This window comes from Anser anser, assembly GCF_964211835.1.
Source record: "Anser anser genome assembly, chromosome: Z".
Lineage (NCBI taxonomy): Eukaryota > Metazoa > Chordata > Aves > Anseriformes > Anatidae > Anser > Anser anser.
In genome coordinates, this window is record NC_139723.1 from 79684169 (window position 1) to 79707128 (window position 22960).

Below are 22960 nucleotides of genomic sequence, written 5' to 3' on the forward strand. Positions count from 1 at the left end.
GTCAGTGGGATCACACGCTGGGTCCCTGGGGAAGAAACAGAATCTTTATTTGTTGGTTGATATCAGAAATGAATTACTTAAGGGCATGCCTGTGCCGTGCTTTGGTCGGGTACCTGAGCCTGCTCCAAATGGGCTGATATGTTGTACCGCATAGTGGTATTAGCTCGGCTCCCAGAAGCAGTAGAGCTGCATCAGTAATTAGTTCTTCTCAGCAAGCTTAATTAGCAGGCTCAAGCAGATACTGCACTGACATGGATACTTAGCTCCTGGTTCCCGAGCCAGCTTAAGTATGCGTGCAAGAGCCAAGCGCTGTGCAGTGTGGACTTAAAGTTTTGTCATGTCTGTTGTATTTCATTTACAGAGCACAGTTTGTCTCTTTTTAAACTTCTTTCCTCAAGCTGTTTTTACAACCAATGCCCTTAAAGATCCCTTGCACCTGTGAGAAAAAGTGCTGCTTTAAACAAGGCCAAAACACGTCTGATTAGAGAATAATCTTTTTGATTAAAATCCATTGGTTAATTTTTCAAATGAGTTTTCATTGTTTTTATTACTTTTTAAAAAAAATCAAATCCCATTTCAGTCATCTTTTTAGGCAGGAGATGATTTATAGAAAATGATCTGAGTGTTTATTTGAACATCCAAATGCAATAAATCTGCTCAGTATTTCAATAGCATGCTTATTAATAGAACACATTATTCTGTTCAATATTGCGTTGTCTTTAAAATTTAGCAGAGCATTAGTAGTAATGAAACTAGTTTAAATCAATATATCCCTGTTATGAAACCATCTACGTGAGGAAGAAAATTCAAAAATGTGCATATAGCACGACAACTGGATGATAATTGCATGAAAAGGTCTTTAGGAGAGACTTTCAGGGAAATTTTAATATCCTAACTTAGGATGTGTGTAGGTCACAATGTATTAATTTTAACAGAAATATTTTCAGGACTAAAAAAATTCACTAAAAAGTACTTTGATTGCAGAGAATGAAATTTTGGTCTTACTGGCAGCAATGAAAAAGCTCCAATTCATAGGAGTAGCCTTTATAACTACACAAAATGCAATGACTAAAATGAGTATTGTGAATATGGCCCAGAAAATATCACAGATATTTTTCTATTCAGTTGCAAAAATTCTGTGGAAAAAAACCAAATACACAAAGAAAAACTAAAATTAGATTTAACATTCTCAGCTTGGCAATCTCGTGTTTCCATTAAACGTACGGGCCAGAATTTTTGTACTTAGCCATCTAAAATTAGACCCCCGAATAAAAGACCTGATTGTAGAAAGTGCTTAAGCTCAGTGTTTGTGGAGATGCGCATCCTAGTTCTGGTGGTTTAATTTTAGTTTTCTTGGTGGGTTACTGTCACTTCGTTGGACTCAGTGTTGCCACAAGACGTCTACTTCTCTTGACTTGATCGTACAAAGCGCCGGTGAAGTGGGTGCAGGAGCATGCCCTACCTATGTGGTGTGCCCTTGCAGCACAGCCACTGGTGGAATTGCGATGCTGTGATAAAGGATCTGCCTCGCTGCTGAACAACAAAACCCAAGCCCCAAACAAGAACCCTCTTCCCAAGCTCTGCCGACGCTGCCACGCAGAGGAAGGAGTGTGCTCCTTTGCACTCTGTCATCCTCTACCCTTGGAAGTGAAGCTCTTCGGGAAGCCTTGTCTCGTGGTGCTTTGCGTGAGGTGGGAGAGTAGGAAACCAGTGCAAATGGGTATCTAGAGTTGTGGAGAGGCTGAGTGATTTACTGTTGAGATATCAGTAGAAGAGACAGATGAGTGACAGCGTTCCTGCTCGTGAACTCACTAGCTCTTTCCCTTCCCTAAGATGTTGAAATGTAATGAAACTTAAACATTTTTAAACAACTTCCAGATTAAATATTAATAGGAATGAAAAATGAACAATATTCTTACAAGTAAGAAACGGTCTTCATTATTTTTTAAAGTCTGTATCATAAGGAACAGCACTATTAATAAGAGCCCTGAGTTTTTTATATTATGTATACTGTTCAGATAGAAATTTAACAGGGAATTTTAATGAAATGATGGCAGAAATCACATTTTTATTACATCCCTTTGCAGAATATTTCCTGTGAGACCAAGATAGAGAGAGGCCAAAATTAATGGCTTTTCATAGGAACTGAGTGATAAGTTATGGAAAGCTTATAAAGATAATAATTTTAGGCTGCTGTTTGGATAGCTAAACAGCCTTATGGAGAATTGCTGCTTAATAGACATATCATGGGAATTAAAGACATTTGGCTGTTAATTTGTATACATATTTTGGTATGGGACCATAAAGAGAAATTCAGTTTATACTTCGTTTGCCGCTCTGCAGAGGGAGGGGAAGGATTTGCTCGCTGGATAGTTCCTGTCGTTCAACCATGTAAGAGAACATGGAGAGCTGTCAGGGGGCTGCCTCTCTTCCCCTTTTTCGCCCCTCTTGTGGTTTTTAATCTGAACGTAAGAGAGCATGATAAGATCTTACCATGGTTTTGTTCTCATTAAAAATTAAAGAAATTGTTATTTTGGGAAATGAGAGTTATGTTTAGGGAAAATAAGCACCAAAAATATTTATGAAAATCTAAGCAATCTAGCATATTATGTTGACTTAGAGTCAAGCTTGTATTGCCCACTTGGCAAATATATTTTACCATATTGCCGTACAACTATAATAATAAATGAACATATACTAAAGCCCCCTATCCACTATGGCAACTGGCGTTTTAGAAGCACTTCACGTGCTCGCTTTCCTGTATTTTAAATGCAGATGTTCATCCAACTTTTAATACCAATGGGAGGCCCTGTTCAAAACCTGCATTAGAGTGAAGCACAAGGTGGCAATAAACTTAATTCGGGCTTTTATCTTTCTTGGTTCCACCTCAAAGCTTTTAAATATTGCAGTTCTGAAGTGCGAATTTCTTTTGTGTGAGTCATTTCTGCGAACACCTGTGAGCGGCTGGGTTTAATTGGCCTACAGCTGGCGCTGATTGTGTGCGCAGGGGCTGGGGGAGGCACCGCCTGCTCGGCTGCCTTCGCGGCGGGCATCATTATCTGCTCGTCTTCCTTTTCAGCTCCTTTTTTCTTATAGGCAGGTTAGAAAGGTTTAGGGATTAGGGACTGGAAATAGAAGGGGCTCCGGCGAGATTTGATGCTTCTTGGATGAAGTCATTTCGGCAAATATATCTGCATGCATCAACACCTTATTGAACAAGTCGAGCGCAGATTTGCTAATCTCGTTAGTCGATTTGCAGTACTTCTGTAGCTTTCGTAGAGGTGACGGTGCCAAGAGCTGGGGAGGCTGAAGTGCACGGCAGTGACAGTGGTGTGAAAGAAAGGAGCAAAGATTTTAAGCATCCCCTCTCCCTGCCACCCGTTAGCAACTTAATGGAAGGTATCCCCCTCTGTACGGCCAAAAAGAAATAGTCCAGTTTTGTGCATAGACACTTTTGATGGGATGACGTGGGTTTAGTCATTGGTGGTCTCATTTGCATCCCAGCTTGTTTGATCTTAATAAGTTAGTTTAAATTATCAGTCCTTTAGTTTTCCTAAGTGTCTCATGCACGTCTTACTTTGGAACAACCATTGCTCTGATTTTGATTTCTGTAAGTTAAATTCAGAGTTAGGTGCTGGAATTATAAACTCATTTCACACAAAATACTACTCCACACCACTTGTTTCAAAAGTATGTATTTAGGAGGAAATGGTTTTTTACCTGTTGTTGCTTTGTGATAGATTAGTACAGTTTTCTACCTGTAGGTTCATTGTGCTTTGCAGATGAAGATGAATTGTGCAGCCTGCATTGGAGAAGGAATGACAGAAGGGAGAAACGTAGCCAGATCACCTGGACTAATCCAGAACATCCTAGAGGTTGTATGTCCTAGTGCTAAGGAGAAGAAAATAGTCTCTGTATGGGATATTTTATTCACAACATGAGCAAAGCAGGGTTTCTAAATCTTAATTGAAAACTGTGAACAGCCCCGAGCATATAAATATGCCTTTTGGATTATAATAGGCCTTGTAGTCTTCCTGTGTCCATTACAAATGGATTGTAATTTGGGAAACTGTGTAATTTGTGAATCCAGAGAGTTTGTTGCATCCTCTGTTGCTGAGCGTGTTTCTATTAGGCACACGTTGTATGTGGCCTGTAGCGGCCCTTGATGCCACTGCATTGAGGATCCTGTGTTTGGGGGCTTAACAGCCTTCTGCAAGGTGAGATTTACTCTAAAACAAAAAGACTGTTTAAGTGGCCGTGAAAAGTAAGGAAATGCCTTTCCACTTTCATATGAAAGCAGCACTGACCCCAGCTAGATTTCTTCTTTTACATGGGCCACAATCTTGTTGATGACTGACTTCCTTCCAGCAAGAGGCACACAACTCTTCACTTTTGAAGAAGCAGAATTTCAAGAAATAAATGCGTGCTGGATGCAAACAGGATATTGGAGAAGGAAGTTAATTCAATAGCCTCTCCCAACTTAATCTTTCTTTTCTCCTCTGTTGCTGTTTATCTGGGGCTCACTTCTACTGTTTATGTTAAGCTTGTTGCTTCCCTTTAAAATGTTTTTCTGTGCAGCTTTAGCAGAGTTTCATACTACAGGAAGCAGCATTACCTAAATGGAGAAATGGCACAAACTGGAAGAAAGAAACAGTGACTGCTCTGGGACCAAATTTGAGCCTGATGCTCTGTTAAAATATGTGAGCATTATTTGTGAATTGTCATTATTTGACAGCGTTCACAAGGTGGTGTAGCAGTAGCCTTCGAACTTCAGTGTGACTTATTCAAGTTTCCTATTTGTGTTACCTGACTTTGTTTAATTGGAATACATTAATATCGCAGACACTTTGCCTTCTTCTAACCAGATTTAGGGCTGAGAATGAGTGGAAAGGTCTTATCTTAATGAAAATGAATTTTCTTCTGTCTGCACAATAATGCAATAAAATGATCGGCCTTTTTTTTTTTTTTTTTAAGCTGTTAATTGTCTGCATGTGTAACGCTACCTAGCAACATTTCCAGCAGTGCCGTTCTAGGGCCCTGGTGTTGGTCAGAGATTTTTGGAGAGTGCTGAAAGATAACGTTATTAGTAACAATTAAGACAAATGTTTTTTTGTGGCTTGAAGAAGGCTCATTTAGCAAAATTTCTCCAAGGCAAGTCACTGAACATTTACAATTGTTTTATTTATTTTGCAGGAAAGGAAATTATTGGAGGGAGGGAGAGGAACTGCAGTGTACCTTAGACCCCGCACAGCAGTGCTGCTGGAGTTAGCAGCAGTCCGAGGCACCCGTAATGGGGCCAGTACAGGCTTGAGTGCAGACAGGTGGGATGTGGGCTTCATGTACTGTAAGGGGCGAGAAACAGCTACCCCGAATATTCTTCTTACAGTAACTGAATGCTTTAGTTCCTGAATTAATTAATCAAAGGCCCTAGACTGCAGAGTCATTATGAATAGTCAGAACATTTTCAGCTTGGTGCTTTGGCTCATCAGTCTGGCAGGCACTGAACTCTGTCAATCCCTATTGAAGTTGTGCCAATCTTCTTAGATGAAGCTGATTGATGTGAGCCCTTTCCTCACCATTCATTTGGACAGCCAGACTGTGTGTGACTAAATTTTTGGCCATCACAGACATTCAGATGAATTCATTTTGATTAGTTCTAGTTGAGACTTTGGGGAAACATGAAAAGTGAATTGCCATTCTTTTCCTCCCTTCCCCCATGTCATTCTCAAACTCTTCCCTCGTCCATCCACAACCACTGTGCTCATGCATACATGTATGTGAATACACATGCAGCCATTTCTGTTGCTAGGCACTAATCCGTGGGTCCAGGCAGAGTTCAAGAGCTTATTTTTTTTTTTAATACTAATTGCCAAACTATTTCTTTTCTCTATACAACACAATATTGGAAAATGATGCTGTTTTCTCAGTGGCAGCTTTTTAATGCTTGTTCTGTCTTCAGTGAGTTGCTTTGCTTTTTCTGCTATCTGGTACAAATTTAGTGTAAATTAAATGACCAGTTCATTTTCTGCGCTCCATAGGCTGCAGCAAGTAATAAACAGCTTATGTAATCTCCTAATCATGAACTCAGCCAAAAAATGTCATAAAACTCTGCAGTTTACAGCACCTCGCAATGATTTCTGTAGCCTGCGGAAACCATATATTATGAATATTGTTTGCTGTGTTTTTTTTTTTTCATTTGAATTGTCATCATCCTCCATTTTCAGGAAAGAGAAAGACTTTCCTTTCTTATTTGATCTTCTGCTTTGAATCCGTATTTGTTGTCTCTGTGTGTGTGATTGTTAATTCTACTTTGTGGTTGTCACTTTATTTCATTGAATTGGAGAAATGAGGTGAAATTCAGAAACGTGAGAGATAAATAAAGCTCTTCTCTACCCCTTCCCCTTTCCAACTCTGTCCTCCTAGTTTCTGGTCTTCTCCCAAATTTATTGTACTTGTTCATCTAGCCATTGTATTTTCAATCTGTGTGTGTGACCAAACCTTTCATCATTCTTCACCTGCTCCCGTTACAGGATTTTCTTCTTCCACATATATATTTAACATTTTTCCAGCCTAAATAGCATGAAAGTTAGCAAACCAAGGAAGAAGTCTTCCATGAGAAGTGATGGAAGCCACCAAAAGCATTTTTATATTCAGCCCTTACTTCCTGTTTCATCTTTTTTGATGTATCCTATATAACTGTTTTCTGCTCTTTGGTGTTAACCATACTGTATACTAAGTTTTTTTTTTTTTAAATTTGTCTTTTAACCTTTTCACTGGTGTTGTAAATTACAGACTATCATTAATACATCTTAATTCTTTTCTTTTTTTATCGGTAGTACTTTGAAAGAGTGTTATAGAACAGCACGCTCTGTTTCAGTCGCAGTGATATGAAATAGTGTTGAGCATTTTCTTCTCAAACCCTTTTAGAGGTAATTTTTCAGTCTTCATGGTGCTGTCATTGATGCCACCTGTATCTCTGCCAGTCTTCCTTTGTGTAATGTGTTGAAGAGAATTGATTTGAACAGAATGATAGATGTAGTCTAAAAGTTACTTTGGGGAAACATCTTAAGAGGATCTTACGGTATTGGAAGGGTTAGAAGCAGGTTTGTGTGCCTTCATGTAAGGCAATACTGGCTTGGGATTCTTTTGGAGGGCTTCTTGGATAGCCCTTAGAAGGGTAATTTGCTGCTCCCTTACAGGTGATCGATCCTCCGCCTGAGGAAGCCAGTCCTCTTAATTGTGTTCTGTGCATGTCGCTGTTCTCACTTGCACTTGTAGCTTACTTTACGTGTTTAAATATATATTCAGCTAAAGTGGTTCAGCTTGGGCTTGAACTAATCGTGCTGATACCGAATGTTCTTGACTTTGAAATTGGTGAAAGCCAAGAGCACCCAGCTCCTCAGCACCTTCCTAAAGTACTAATTGCTATAATGTCAGCCATGTATTTTATATGGCCAGCAAAAACTGTCTCTTGGTAAACCTTATTTTTTCCTTATAATTTGAGCTAAGTAATTGCTTGGTGCAATTTGATGGAATTGCACTGAATTACGATATTTTAAAGTAACAACTGTATGTTCAGGCACATCCATTTTATGAAGGTAAATAAGCTTTTAAAATGAGCTCAGATGCTGTACAACATAGCCAGGATTCATCCAAGAGAAGTAATGCAACATGCACTGAGGAAGAAAAGTAATGGGGATAGTTTCTGAAAAGGAATTGCAAATTCTGCTTAATGAAAAAGGAGAGAAATCTGGGCTCTCTTGTTGTGGAGCAGCAGATACTAACAGAGAAACCCACATACCCTTTTCTGGCTTGTCACTTCCTCTGGTGCTCTTGCAAAATACCTTGACAGAAAAATTTTAAATACAATTTTAAACGCTTGGGTAATATATAGAGAAAGACAGAGAAGGAGGAAAATGAGAGTGTTTTAACTACCTACAGTTCTGGCACCCTGTCTGCTTGTTTAATTACCGTAACACATTTGACACACTTGAAAACTTTTGACTTAAAATCTTTGTGTGTGGGGTTATTTTGTTTTGTTTTATTTTTATATGGAATGATGTATTTTATATTTTTTCCTCTGGATTGATCAGTCACTTTTATTTAGGCTTGATTGCTGTAATACAACTGATGGTTATTTTTCTTTTTAATGCTTAGCCCTTGCCCAAGGTGCTTTAAGGGAGGAGGAATAGATCAAAATAATAATTTCTCTTCTCTTAACATTAAGATATGAGTTTTTAAATGACTCAAGCCAATTTATTGCAGGGTAGATTCATTGTGGATACGCTCAAAATCTATCTGATTGATTGACGATGCTGTTCTATTGACATATCTGTTCCAAAAGAGAATGTGGGATAATAGGATGAAGATTTGATGAATACCCTTTTTATTTAGAGAAAATTATGTTTTGGTGCATTTAGTATATTTGTAATATAGGAAAGACTTTGAAAGTTACCTTCAAAAAGGTGACTGTAGGAAGGTTTCCATTGTTGAGATCAATCCTCGTGGGAACGGAAGGTTTTGGAACTGCTCCAGTTCCAGAGAGATTCTACTGCTGAAAAAACACAAGAAAAATACATTTCTATGGGTTATGCAGTCTGAAAGTTTTTTTTTAAAAAAAAAACACACATAAATACTTTCATTTTAATTTGGCTTATAAATAAGTCGTATGTACTCTTTTGGAACATGACTGAATAAAGTTGGTTTTGTTTGTTTCCTTTTCCTAAAAATGTTTATAACTTTTTAGATCTCCCTTTTACAAGCAGGCAAGCCTGGCTCACTCATTGCCCTTATGAAGTGGAAGGTGATACCTACTTTCAAATTCTTCCATCTTACATAATTATTTGTATAGCATTTACTAAATCAATGTTGTGGCTTAACCCTAGTAGGTGCCTAAGCACCCTACAGCTGCCTGCTCACTCTGCCCTCCCAGACCAGTGGGATGGGGCTCAAAATCGGAAGTGCAGAAGTTAGCAAAAAAGAAAACAGAGAAAACAAACCCATGAAAAACAAGTAATGCAGGAAAGCCCAGCAAACCAACAGTTGCTCACTACCAGCTGACCAGTGCCCAGGTAGTCCCCAGGCAAAGGCAGCCCTGGCAAACTTCCCCCCCATATTTTTTCTTTTTGCTGAGCATGGTGTCATATGTTGGACTTGATGATCTTAGAGCTGTTTTCCAACCTAAATGAGTCTATAATTCCATATGGTATGAAATATCCCTTTGGCCAGTTTGGGTCAGTTGCCCTGGCTGTGTCGCCTCCCAGCTCCTTGTGCACCCTCAGCCCCCTCAGTGGCAGGGCAGCGCAAGAGGTTGAAATGTCCTTGGCTCTGTGTAAGCGCTGCTCTGCAACAACGAAATCATAGGTCTGTCATCAACACTGTTTTCATCACAAATCCAAAGCACAGAAACTTCAAGCTACTATGAATTTGAAAGTAGAATTACCTGAAATCGTATGGTATAATTCCAAATAATGCATATGAACTCTTAAAATTCACAGGGAAATAAGCAAAGAGATTGTCCATGTAGTGTCACGCTGCTGGTTTTCTGAATTGGTTCTTCTGTCTCTGCCTGGGAAGCAGAAACTGTTATATTAGATTGCATGTTGACAGTTCTTTTTTATCTTTTCCACGTTAGTTTTACTTTCTGAAGCAGAATGTCCCCAAGTTTAAATCTGAATTTGGAGCAGAGGCATGTTCTGAGTGCAGCAAGTAAGATGTAGGAGAAGGAAAAACTTAATTTTGAATTTTCTCTTTTTTTTGGTTAATGTATGGCAAAAATTAAAGGCATCTCCGAAGTTAAATCTGTTTTAAAGATGTCCGTTTCAAGTGTTTTTTTGAGTCAGCCTGCTGTTTCTCAGGGTGAAGCCTGAGTCTTGTATGGCTTGGCCTGGCATCGCCGCTAGTTAGGGTAAATTGGCACTAGGCTCTTCCTTCTGTGTTGTGAGGGTTGGGATAGGAGTTGGGATAGCAGGAAGGGTCAACAGCTGTTTCCAGGCTTTTTTCTTGGCCATCTGTTGGGCCACTTCAGCTATATCCTTAGCTTTAAGGAGCACCTAAGCTACTGCAGCATCCACATCTTGGTAAGCGCTCAGTCTGAGGTGGACATGAGAAAGCTACAGAAGCTGTCAGGTTGCATTAGCAAGCAGAAAGCAAAACTCTTGCTCTATTTCTTATGTGCCTTCAATAAGCATTCAGTAATAGTTGTAGTTTTGTCTAAAAAAATCGATCCGATGAGAATAAATGACTTGCATAAGGTCCTATGTGCAGTCTGTCAGCTGGGCAGGAAACGTAGCCAGTTCTCCAGAGTCCCAAGGCACCGGGTCTGGGTTTTCATAGCTTTATTCCTCTCTTCATTTATATAAAGATGTGGTATTTGTAAGCCTTCAGGCAGGCCCTTTTTGGGTCGCAACAAAGCTGTTGGTGAATGTGGGGACTGCAGGCAGTGCGCTGGGTAGTGGCACCTCAGCACCAAGAGCGGTTCCTCGTCTGAGGTGGTGGCGGGCTCGAGACCAGCTCCGCGGCTGGGCCACTGTTTGCTCTGACTTGCTGTGGCAGCTTTTATGTTCCTCAACAAACCTTTGAGCCAGATTATCCTTGGCTCGTCCGAAGGTTTGGGTCACAAACAGCTATGGGGCTGCACCTGTTTTAAGGTAGTGGTGGTAGATGTAGACCTACGGGATATTAGAAGTTAGGAGTAACAACTGCACAGAAGTTCAAACACGTGAGAGGCTTTTAACCAGGAAGAATAAAGTTGAATGGTATTGGGTGGTGCTGAAATGACCTGAAATGGGAATGGCCTTTAGTTCAGCTAAGTCAGGCAGGACTCATTGTGAAACACAAACCAAATGCCTAGGACAAAGTTCAAGTGAGAGATGGGATAGCTCCAAATAATGGCAGGAAACCACGAGTAAAGGCTGGGGAATCAATAGGTGTGTATGTGCATCACCGTAGCTAGCCAAATAGTAAGTCTGTCAGAACGTACACCTGGGTAAGAGCCAGGGTGAGTAAATGCTAAATTCTAGCCGCTAAACAGGCCCCGTGGTTGAATATTAGGCAGAACCCCCCTGTTTTATGATATTTTGCTGTTCATCACAGATGGGGCGAAAGTAACTGCAGGGATGATTCTGGTAGCAAACTGAGGTAAGGCAAGAACAGTCAAGAGGCCTGAAAGATAAGCTCCAAAGGAAAAGCCCGGTTTTAGTCACCTCTTCTGAATGCAGACAGCAGTTCCCTTGTCGTGTGACCTAAGAAAATCCTGCATACCTCCTTAGCCTCCTGCTGTCTTGAGTAGGCTGTGCCAGGAGGGAAGTATTTCCATTCTGCGTATGCATGGGAGGATGGAGAATTCAGGCTGGAATCGAGCTCTTCAAGAGAGACCAGCTTCAAAGTGTTATTTAGCCCTTGTTGCCCCCCTTCCAGCAGTTATCATAAACTCATTTATTTTCCACCCAACTCTGATAAGGGGCTGTAGTTTCCTGTGCTAAAAGAAATTATGACTATTACTTTGTGTGACTTGGGTACTGCTGTGAGTACAGCACAAGCAGGTGCCAATTTTTTTCTGTCAGAGAATTGAATTCAGAGGTTGTTATTGATGCAGTTGAACACATACAAATTTCAATACAAAATACGAGACTCCTAGAGTTCTAGTTAGTTGAATTGAAATAAATTCATATTCTCTTATTAAAAGCCAAGAGAAAAAACTGAAATGCAACTCTGTGCATGATTCTTTTTAAAAATGAAGGCTAAGAAAATCCCAATTGATACATATAAGACATAGCTTTTTAATTTATTGCTCAAGCATATGCAAAAAAGGCATTAATTTTCAGTAATATAAAATTCTCAATGTGTAGTGCCTGGAGCTATGGTTTTGAACCTAAATTGCATGTATTTACTAAGCCATATAGCTCTGCAACGTGGAAAATGGAAGTACATTTCAAATGTGTGCAGAGATTGCCAATGCTAAAACCAGTTGTAATTTATAAGTGAGAAAAATAAAGCTTCAGATCGCAGACGAAGAGACACCTTTATTGACTTCATGTGCTTGACTGCATGAGGTACGTTCCTGAAAATAGGAAGCAAGTGCCATATTTTAAGGAATTTCAGAAGTCAAGCATCAAGGGGTAATAGAGTTGACCTCTAATTTCAGAAATCACAGGCTAACATTTGAGAGCATTTCACTTCCAAACTTTATTTAAAGCTCTGCTTAGCAATCAGTTTTATAATAGTGAGGATTTTTGGCTGGGAGGCACACCAGTTATACTGTTACCTAGCAGACTTTTCCCTTCAACAACAGAAACCAGTAGCCAGGTGTGAAATGGTGATGCTTTGGACTATGTGCAGGTATGGTGGGCTGGCCTGCTGGCCTTGGTTCACAAGTATGTTTTTGCATCTTCTATTTTTCTTTGAACCTTGTGCAAAGGATGATGTAGTTGGTGGCTTATGTTTCTAACGGGAGGTTTTTCATTCTTAGTTTACTGTCTTCTTGGTGCTGAAATATTTTAACTGGCATTTTTCTATCAGCCTCTTCCTAGAGTATCCATTATCTGTTGCTGCAGTATGTTATCTAAAGGCTGTCTCTCGGTATTCTCAGTGGGTAATTGTCAGCATGGATGCTGCTCACCTTACGAAGGTGTTAAGGAAATACAGGTTTTGGATGTATATTTACTGTGGAATTGATTCCAGCCTGTGTTCCCTCCATCTAAAAGTGAAGATTCAATACAAACACAATGCTCCTCTTTCCAAAATGATAGAACTGCTTTCAGTACAGATTTGAAAATTCTTAGAAAAATGAAAGTTAAAAATATCAGTGTTTTCCTATTAGATGAGAAGCTTCAGCATAGTGAGATAAAACTGTGTCTTGCAAGATGCTTGCTACCTGCTATTAACTGAACCATGTTCTTGTATGTCTGTTGCATCCAATGTGAATAGAAGAAGTTTTGAGAGCATGGTAGCTGCCACCAGTATGACATGAAAACAGTTAAACATCTATTTGTACATTGAGTGGTTACTAGCAAGCTGTCAGCCTTTATATATATATATTTAAAAAAAAAAAGAGGGAAATTTAAATGTATTTTCTATGAAGCAATTTTCTTTAGGTTATTCTTAAATATCCATACCTGCTTTCTGAATACAGAATTATTAACATGTAACGCGTAAATTTGTACAAGAACAAAACGTTTTTTTACCTACTGAAATCTGAAAACAACAGGTTTAAAGCAGATGCTCAGAAACGCATCTCGGATGAATAAGGCTTCTATTTTAAGAAATAGAGCGTAGTTGTAAAAGCAAATGCAGGACAAGATTTCTGGGTAGACATAGTATCATTTATTAAACTGGACTGGTATGCCTCGGAAAATTAGTGTGGTTTAGGGCAGCCAAACATTTTTTGATGTCTGAAAAGGAAGCAGCAGATTTCAAAGCTAAATACAACTTGAGAGCAATTACAGTTCGGTTAATATCTAGTTTGGATGTTTAGGTGTTTGTCCATCAAACTGCAAAATCGTAGGTTAGCCTCGAGTTATTCAGCAACTCATTTACTTGAAGTCATGAATAAATGTCATACATAGTACTTAGGTTTTTTTTTTCAAATGTAATTGTGCTGTACGGATATCCAGGCTATAATGCGTTGTTAGCAGTCTGCTCTCATGCCTGTTACTGTTTAAAAGCTAGAATGTTGTTTTTAACTGTGCTTGTATTTGTCTCAGATTTGGAGGAAAGGCGAGGGTTACTTTCACAGCACAAGGTGATTACTGGCAAAGCCAAGAAGTTTTTCAACTGAATTAACTCCTTTGTCAAATGGCATGTTTATTTTCAGGGAGGCTTTTAGGACAATTTAAATAAACTTGAAATACTCTGGATACTTTAGCACCATAGATAGGAGACGGGAAAATAAAGGGACAGAAGGTACAATTTTTATACTAAGGTTCCTCCCCTGCTTTACTGCTGAGGAAATGAGCTGCCACATCTGCTGTGCTGTGACAAGGTCTGGACAGGATACGTCCAGAAGACTCTATGGGAACTGGAATACAGGCAGATGATGGAATTGTTTGAGCTGTAGGCTAACTGTGCTGTCACATTTAATGGCATACATTCAGCATCATCACAGACAATACTGAGGCAGAACACAAGTATATGGAGCACCATGTTTTTTTGACTGTTCCCAGAAATGGATTTCTTATACTTATTAATTCTGGTGGTGCAGAAACACTGATTTTGTTGGTATGGATATAGCAGCAGTGCCAAGAACATGGCCATTTAGCCAATTTACAATTTAGCACTGCATAGGCAAAGCTGAATGAAAGAAGAGGCTTGAAACGTAACCAGAAGAATTTCTGGTAGATGCTTTTTGCTGCAACATTATATTTTAAGAAGTATCAGTGTAACCAGTTGGATTTCTCTTTATGTGTAAGATTCTGTTGTTTTGGATCTGGATTGCAGTTTTATTTATATTTTAAATTATTTTTTGTTAATGTTAGTGACTGAATATTGGCATTCAGATTGATAGTTAGAATCCATTTTAGAGAGATTAATTATGAATGATTTTTTTAAAAAAGTTCATAATTCTCTTAACCCTTTGGAACCCAGAGAAGCCCTTCTGTAACAGCCTCCTATAGGGCTGGAAGAATAGAAATCTATGGGATTTGTGTACTCTGAAGCCTGGGCCACTTCAGCTTTGAATTTTTTAATGTTTATCACAGAATCATAGAATATCCCGAGTTGGAAGGGACCCATAAGGATCATCAAGTCCAACTCCTGGCACCACACAGGTCTACCCAGAATTTTAGACCATGTGACGAAGTGCACAGTCCCATCGCTTCTTAAATTCAGACAGGCTTGGTGCAGTGACTACTTCCCTGGGGAGCCTGTTCCAGTGTGCAACCACCCTCTCGGTGAAGAACCTCTTCCTGATGTCCAGCCTAAACTTCCCCTGCCTCAGCTTAACACCGTTCCTGCGGGTCCTGTCACTGGTGATAATGGAGAACAGGTCACCTGCCTCTCCGCTCCCCCTCGCGAGGAAGCTGTAGACTGCGATGAGGTCCCCCCTCAGCCTCCTCTTCTCCAGGCTGAACAGGCCCAGTGACCTCAGCCGCTCCTCATACGTCTTCCCCTCCAGGCCTTTCACCATCTTCGTCACCCTCCTCTGGACACTCTCCAACAGTTTAATGTCCTTCTTGTACTGTGGTGCCCAGAACTGCACACAGTATGTGCTCCCCAGTCCAGTTGTGACCAGGACTGAGGGTGTCTCCTTGCATTTTTTTACCTTGATGTCTTCATCAGTAGAACAAGGATAATAGTGCCTAGTTACTGCCAGGAATATTCAGGCATGATGTTTATAAATACCTCTAAAGGTTGCAAGTTCTTTCCAAGTGCCTAGTATTTCTGCTGATTTCCTGTTGAGTAGAAAACTATGTGTATGTGGGGTTGGGGTGGGGTTTCAATCATCAGATGTCAAGTTTTGTTTTATTTTTGTAATGATTTATGCAGTTGTTAATCAGCAGCTGACTCCTCTGAGGAAACTTCAGGGAGATCATGCATTTAGAAACAATCCTGCTTCTAGTATTTTCTCTCCATTGTATTTTTCTTCCTTTGTTCTTTTGTTCTCTATTATGAAGGACATTTGCATGAAAACAAGATTTTTGTTTCTTAAGAGTTCATCTGCTCCTGCTGCTTATTCCCCACCTGGCCATAATCCTCTGTTTGTGACATCTCAATTGGTGGCTGTGCAAATGATTATGATGTCAAAGACAGGATTATGACTTCAGGTGAGAAACAAACAGCAGGAACAGGTGAACTCAGGAGAAATACACATCTCGACTTTTCTCTACCCATTTTTATGCTAAAAGCACAGGAGAAATGCAGGCAATAGATTATGTATGCATATAGAAAATAACTGATGTATAAGCGAATTGTACCATGCTAGTGAGTAACATGAGAAATCGATTCTTAAAATTGCCTTCAACTGTTCTTATTCTCTAGTTTTGTTTACAGAAAACTACAATGGTGTGAAAATATCCAATGACAGAGTGATTAGGACATAATTTTTTAAATTTTATTTTTGCAATGTTACTGCTCTTGTAAGAGATGTATCCCTCTGTATCCCTCTGTTGTAACACAACATCCTTAGTTGGATTAAAATGAGGTTTGATTAAAAATATAAAAAGAATGACCTAAACTGGACTATAAATGAATTAAGTGGGATCTCTGATGGGAGTGGGGTTTTGGAGCAGATCACTCTTTCTGAGATAACAAAGGGAGGTTCTTGGAACTGGCTGGGTTCTGCTTCAGGTTTTTTCGTCTATTTAATGTCGCAGTTCATTTTTGTTCTGGAGGAACCCCACCCCCTGCTGCCCCTGCAAGCCATTTCCCTAAAGGTTTTTGCAGAATACCTCCTTTTGAAATTTCTTGTCAGCAATTGGAGTGTTATGATGATAAATAGCTTGTATGGGTCTGCAATCGTCTGCTACTGTGCACTGACTAGTGGGAGAAAGAGATTTGCTAAAAAAGCTTTGCAGGTATGAGTATAATGCACAGGGTGTGTGTGTGTTGTAATGCTGGTTGATGCATCTAACACCAGAGATTTTTTCTTTGGTAAATTTGTAGTGGGTCCTGAAGAGATTGCTCAAGAGAAACCTCATCCGGGGAATCATTTTGTGGACTTCTGCTGTTGAATGTGCTACAGTGGTGGTTGCCACTCCTGCTGGCTAAACCTGAGGTCATTATGCTGACAATTTTGAGTTAGGAAATATTTTTTTTCTTTCTGAATGGTTGTAAAAATATGTACTTACAGATGGATTATGGATTTGTTTAGAGTTACTAAGTAAACATTTTTTTGGGTGCGGTTTGTGGAAAGAAATAGAAGAAATTGTGTTATCATATATCGATATAATACTGTTCTGTGTATAGAAGCCTAGGTGAAAATAGGAGGGAAGAAGGGAGTTAAGAATCACAGAATTAAAGACATTGAAAGTCATCCAATCCACAAGTTTGATATTTGAAGTACTCCCAGCTTCAGAGAAGCCATGGGGAGTGGTTGTTTTTTTTCTTTTTTTCTTTTTTTTTTTTTTTTTTTTTACAGAATTGAAGTAGTTATCTTCAGGAACCCAGTAATTAAAATTAGAAAGTTGGTAACATTTTTATTGCAGGCAATTCTAGTGGTGAGATTAACATTAGATAATCTTATCATAAAATAACCAGGCACCCTATGATGATCTGACACATGAGAGGCTGCACAGAGCTCCTGGTCCCCCAAGGGCTGTGATTGTTTTATGGTTTTATCTCATGATAACCATGCTTTGGTTTTACCCTTTTCTGAGAGTTTCATATAGTACACATCCCCCCTATCTCCCCCCGTAAATTTGTAATTTAACACCACTCTAGGAAATGGCAAATCAGCATGAAACTATTAATCTTATATCATGAAACAGACACAGATCCAAGAAATCTGATTACTTTGCTTGTGGTCGTTATCCAGACTGAAAGCTGGACTTGGGCGTTTGTAACATCAACAGTTCTGTCATCAGAAAGAAAAGATTTCAAAAACAAAGTGAAATTCTACAATCAACCTAATTTAACATTTCAAGCCAAAAATATAATGTGGCACCAAACTCCTTTAAGTGGTCACTTAATGATCAGCTACAGTTTGAAAGCCCTAATTTCTGCCCTATGTCTAGAGCTTCTTTTCCTAGTCATTAAAAGCATGATAAAGGACCCGAATGTCAGGCGTGAGGGCTTTAAATAATCTGTAGTGATTTTAATAAGTTCAGGCACAATCGCCACAGGTTTGTCTTGCTTCATAAGTATTTCTGAGATGGAGCTTGCAGTCAGACTCTCTGCTGCCAAGTTGGTTTTCGATCTTTTGAGAAGGATGGAAACTGGCTCCTGTTCAGTCCTGCAAAACTGAGTCTGTTTTAGCTTGAACTCCTCTGGAAATAGCCAGCTGCATCCCCTCCTCTCCAATGAATATATTGTGAACAAGAAATTCAGTTTTAATTTGTATTATAATTTAGCTAATTAAAGAAAACCCATTTTAAATACCTGACTGAACCGATGTGATTTGGCTTTCTTCTTTTCTTTACTCTTGGCCCTTTATCTTTTTTGTTCACTCAGTTCTTCTGAATACTTGCAACTTCATATCTTCTTTTCTCCCATTAAGCTTGTGACACTTGAAAAGATGCAGTCATTTAATATTTAACTATGAGGGAGGCTCAATCTCTTTTTGGCTTCTCCAGTAGGATAGAGCTTTGTGCTTTACAACAGTATTTGTAAACAAAACTTCTTACTATTTGCAAATCCCAAAGGATTTTACAGATGTAGAAACACACAGTGAAAATTTCTTTGTGTTCAACTGGATGGTTCAACTCTGTTTCTGGAGGGAGAGAATTTTACTGTTGACCTAATTCTGCTCCCATCAAAGTTGGCAGTGAGTGGTTTTAGAGATTTTCAGCCTCAAAGCTTTGCTATTCTTTGTTGAATCCAGAGCTTCAGAAGAAGAGCTGAAGTGCAGCTCTTTCAGATGGAATAAGGAAGGCTTAAGCATGATATTCAGAATACATTTATTAACCAACTCTATCCAAAGGAGTGGCCTAGGAACCTTCCACTCTGCATTAGAATTTTGCCACAACTTCCAAAATCAATACTTCTTGGCATCACAGGCTGTTTTCTGCTTTCATCATTTGTGCTGACGATTATACAGATTGAGTTCAGAAATGGGGGAACGATAAACAAGCAAAAGTGAAATACAAAAATATAAACTTTCTACAGTTTTCCCTGTGAAAATAAGTTCCCTTAGAAAAACCACACAAACTTTGAAGATGGACAAATGTTAGGGTGCTGGTTGGAAAGAGAGCAGAAGAGGTACATAACATTTGTTCATAGCTGTAGGGCTGGTGCTCTTAGGTCGGAACAGCACAATAAAGTTATTGTTCTATAGCAAAAGAAGTTCTACATCTCCATTTTAACTTGCAGAGATGGTACTAAGAGGTTCAGAGTTGGAAACAGTCCTTCCCTGTCTCCTGTCCTTAAGACTTGCAAGCAGGGCATAGCGTTTTGTTAACTATTAACGTAAGTCTCTGAAAATGCTTAGTTCTTCTGCGTATTTTTGTGTGCTTATGGCAAATGCCGGCTTTCTGCAAGGATTTTCATTCAGGCTGTTGAAAATACTGACACTTATGAGCTTTTCTGTACTAAACTACCTCTAGTAAACCTCTGGATGGCTTTTATTTGGTCTGTCTGTCCAGACTGCAGTATCTCAGAATGAAGGCGATTGCCTCACAAGGTCACTGCTGTCCTGCAGTAGTGGAAGGCCTCTCAATTTATGCTTGGTCATGCCCTTTTAACTTAATGTTCTCCTTCACACAAGCTGGTAGTGATGGATGTCCATTCAGACAACCTAATGGCCTATGGTAACGATAGTAGAGCCTTTATATCAATATTCTGCAGCTGAAACCCATCAGGATGGACTGTCAAACTGCTCTACACCACATCTAGGACCATTTTATGCAAATAATAACTGTGATACCATTGCTATACTTTACGGCGTCAAGCAGGACTATAAAAGATCATTTCCACTGGTCAAGAGGAAGTTGATCTTTGTAGCTTGATATATCAGAGGTCATTTGCTGCTGTCAGCTGTCTACCTGCAGCAGTACTAAACCCACAGCAGAATGTCCTCAGCTCTTAAGGAATCTCAGCCACAGAAGGAAAGTCTTCTAGGACATCCTACTTAGTGTTTCAAATGTGCCGAGACTATTCTGAGGCATGGTGGGCTACAAAAGGAAACAACTGGCTTACCACCAGGGAATGGGAGATTGCTATTTGTTCTGTGCCTGCTCCTGTTCCTTGATTCAACTTCTCCTGCAGTTTTTCATTAGTCAATGTATGTATCTGTTTGAGATACTGCAAGTCTGCCAAATAGAAAACATTTCACTTCTCGCTGGAATCACAGCCTGTATGCCAAGAGGATGATGAACTTTCATGTACAGAGAGCCCAACCTCCCAGACTCAAGTGAGACAGTTTGCCTCTGTTGCTCAGAGGTCTCAGGGCACACCTGTCCGATGCAGAGACTCGAATTGGGTGACAGATTGAGGTATCATGCTGTGCATCAGCTTGGGGGGACCTTCTACAGGGGGTCGTTGTATTTTGCACAAAACTTCTGGATACACAAGTTCTTAGTCAAAAATGTCCATGTCCTTTCCGTGTGCAGAGTGCCCTTTGCACTTCCATGGGCTTTCTATATAACTATAGGAATATGTAACTGTATTCCTGTACAATCGCAAACTGAGATGTTTTCTTCCAATAGAACTGGAGTGCTTGTTAATGCAAGAGAATCTGACAGCTCTCTCATTAAACAGGTGTGTAAACTACGGAAAGACTGAAGCAGGAACTGGAAGCATAATATATGTGTAACGTCTGCCCACGATGGAGCTCTGTCACCATCCAGAGAAGACTCTTAGCCTTTTAAGCCCCTTGGCAGCACCTCCAGAGTTACCTGTCTACCAGTTCATCCATCCATATGTTGCATTCTTCACTTAAGTGTGCTGAGAATATACACCTTTTCTCAGTGTCACTATACAACAGAAATAGTCTGTGCTTCCATTTCTGTGTACTCTGGCAGGCTAACTTGTAGTTTCCCTACTCCCTTGTTTAAAGAAGTTGTTCCTGGTAGTTTAGCCACCTTGGCAATGACAGCAAGTTTCTGCATGTCAGCGGCTGTGGACTGGCCATTTTACCTCTTAGCTTCATTCCTAGTGACAGAGACGTAAGCTACCTGATATATGCCATCTTGTGTTTACTGCGGGATGGTGTGGGGTTAACGTGTGCAAGCTGTTGTCTCAAAGCAGAGGAGACAGTGAGCAGTCAGTGTCTACGCCTTTAGAGAACTTTCCTGATATGTGGCACACACACTTTTTTTGAAATGTGGAGAGGTGAAGCATCAGTGGTTCTGACTTGTCTCAAGGACTTTGTTAATTTTTGACTATCGAAACTATTTAACACCAAGTCACAGGGCTGCCTGTTTTTCTGTCTTGCACTAGCTTCTGGCCAGTTAATATAAAGTGATGTACTAGTTGGATTTTGGTGGGGGTGTTGTTCCAATCTTTGTTCTGAGGTGCGGCGTCATTACAAAATGAAAAGTCCTTCTAAAAAGCTTTTTATTTCTTCTAAGTGCAACTACTACTTTGAAAAGACGAAGTGAGTCAGCCTGTCTTTAATGGGATTGCATTGAAATGTCTGCTTACGTGCAACTCTTGTTGTCATTCCTTGGCATGATCGTTACTTGAGGGGCAGATTAGAGGTCAATCAGCCAGAGCCACGGGGGCGCCCACAGCTAGCCTCAGGATACTCCCTACAAATGTAAGATCAAAAGGGCAGGCACATGAAAATTACTGTTTACTTTTTATGAATTATTTCCCAGAGATGGGATCATTAGCAGAATCTAAATGCTGGCTGGCTTGTATTGCAAGGACACTCCTGACAGAACTATCTCACTTGGGCACACCTTTCCGCTCTTTCAAAGTCAAAAGATCCTCTGTTTTTGCCTTTGTGGGATTTCTGTATTATGTAAATAACTTTCGAGTTGTATGTTTTTCCCCGAAATGCTGTTGCTACTTCTGCACATGCTTTTAATTCTTAAATGTCTTCCATCTTTTTTCTTTGTTCACGCAGCAAATTTCAAAGGCTGTGTCCGTACCCAGGGACTCTGTAGGAGACACACAGCTTCTGAAGGAAGTAAAACTTGCTGGTAATCTTTCTGAGTGAACAGTGGCTGGCACTTAAAATTCATCACTGGCCAATGGGTACCACAGTTATCCCTACTGTAAATACAGGGGAAAGGTGATATTGGCTGTCATGGCGAGGTACATGTTGGCAAATGCTGATTCAATGTCTACTCCTGTGGTAATCTTCACACATCAAACTCTACACCTTCTTATCCACATAAGTATCTGGTTTCTGTTTGATCACAGTAATCAGGGCTATTTAGAAGGGTCACAGTATATTTGCCCTTTTGTCTTGTGTCTGGAGCTATGAAAGCATGACTTTGGAGCAAATGTTGATTGAATTCTAAAGAGACTGGCAGTAGCTGGGAACATGTGTAGTTGCTGATATGCTAAACTTGTGATTCCAAGTAAAAAACTGTTTTCTTTTTAAAATAACTTTGAAAAAGTTACCTTGAAGGACCAAATACATGGTGGATATTACTCTTTAATGAAAACCAATATGAACTTCCTTCTTATCACCCAACGTGTTACTAACCTTAATGTGAAATAATCAAATGCTGCCCAGTGTAGGAATGAAACTAAATCTGCTGGCTGCTAACCAAAATAAAATCCCTTATAGCTATTTTTGTATGTTCTTAAAATGTGTGCTGTGAGATTAAGCAGTTGTCTTTTTTTCCCTCCCTCTGCTATTTTTCTTAAAAAGTTTTAAACACAAACAAACACATGCACACATATATTTATATAAAAGTATATATATATAAATGCTTTCTTGCAGCCCCTTCCCATGCTAAGATTGGGGAGCAGATACCCAGTGCTTTGTTCTTTTATCTAAATCCTTATTCTTCCTAATGTAGCTAGATAATTTGGATAGGTGTGCTGTCATGCATTTGTCATGATGTTTTCTCAACATCGTTGTGGTTTTTGGCATTCATCTTGACAGCAGCAGCTTGAGAACTTCTTGCTAGTGTTTAAAAGGATAAATCAAACATTCCCCTTTCCATCTTTTCCTCTTGCAGATGTACACTGCTCAGGAATTTTTTGAATCCTTGCTGAACAGTGAGAGTGTAAAGGAAATTGTGTGTGGATGAGTGGGGTCACTGGGTTCTCCAATACAGGGGGCTGCAAGGAGCTGTCTGTGGGAGCATGTCTAGGGTTTAATGCAGCAGTGTTCAGAAAGCTGAGGCATGGATACTAAAAAATAATACAGTTGGTGCTAGCCTGTGTTGAGCTGCAGCCAGTCTCAGAC

The 22960-nt window shown here is 39.7% G+C and overlaps 1 protein-coding gene across 10 annotated transcripts in view; it reads left to right on the top strand.

Annotated features, from left to right (window-relative positions):
• KIAA1328 overlaps nt 1-22960 on the top strand; it is a gene marked incomplete at its 5' end in the record, with an annotated part of 172860 nt that overhangs the window by 84796 nt on the left and 65104 nt on the right. For 5 of the 10 annotated variants that reach the window (XM_083817665.1, XM_083817669.1, XM_083817668.1 and 2 more), the window contains one exon: nt 3783-3878. The exons of 4 other annotated variants lie outside the window; for them this stretch is intronic. In XM_083817665.1, coding sequence (XP_083673791.1) covers nt 3783-3878 — 96 coding nt within the window. The remainder of the gene's footprint in view (nt 1-3782; nt 3879-22960) is intronic. One more of the 10 variants, XM_083817667.1, reaches the window with a different exon arrangement.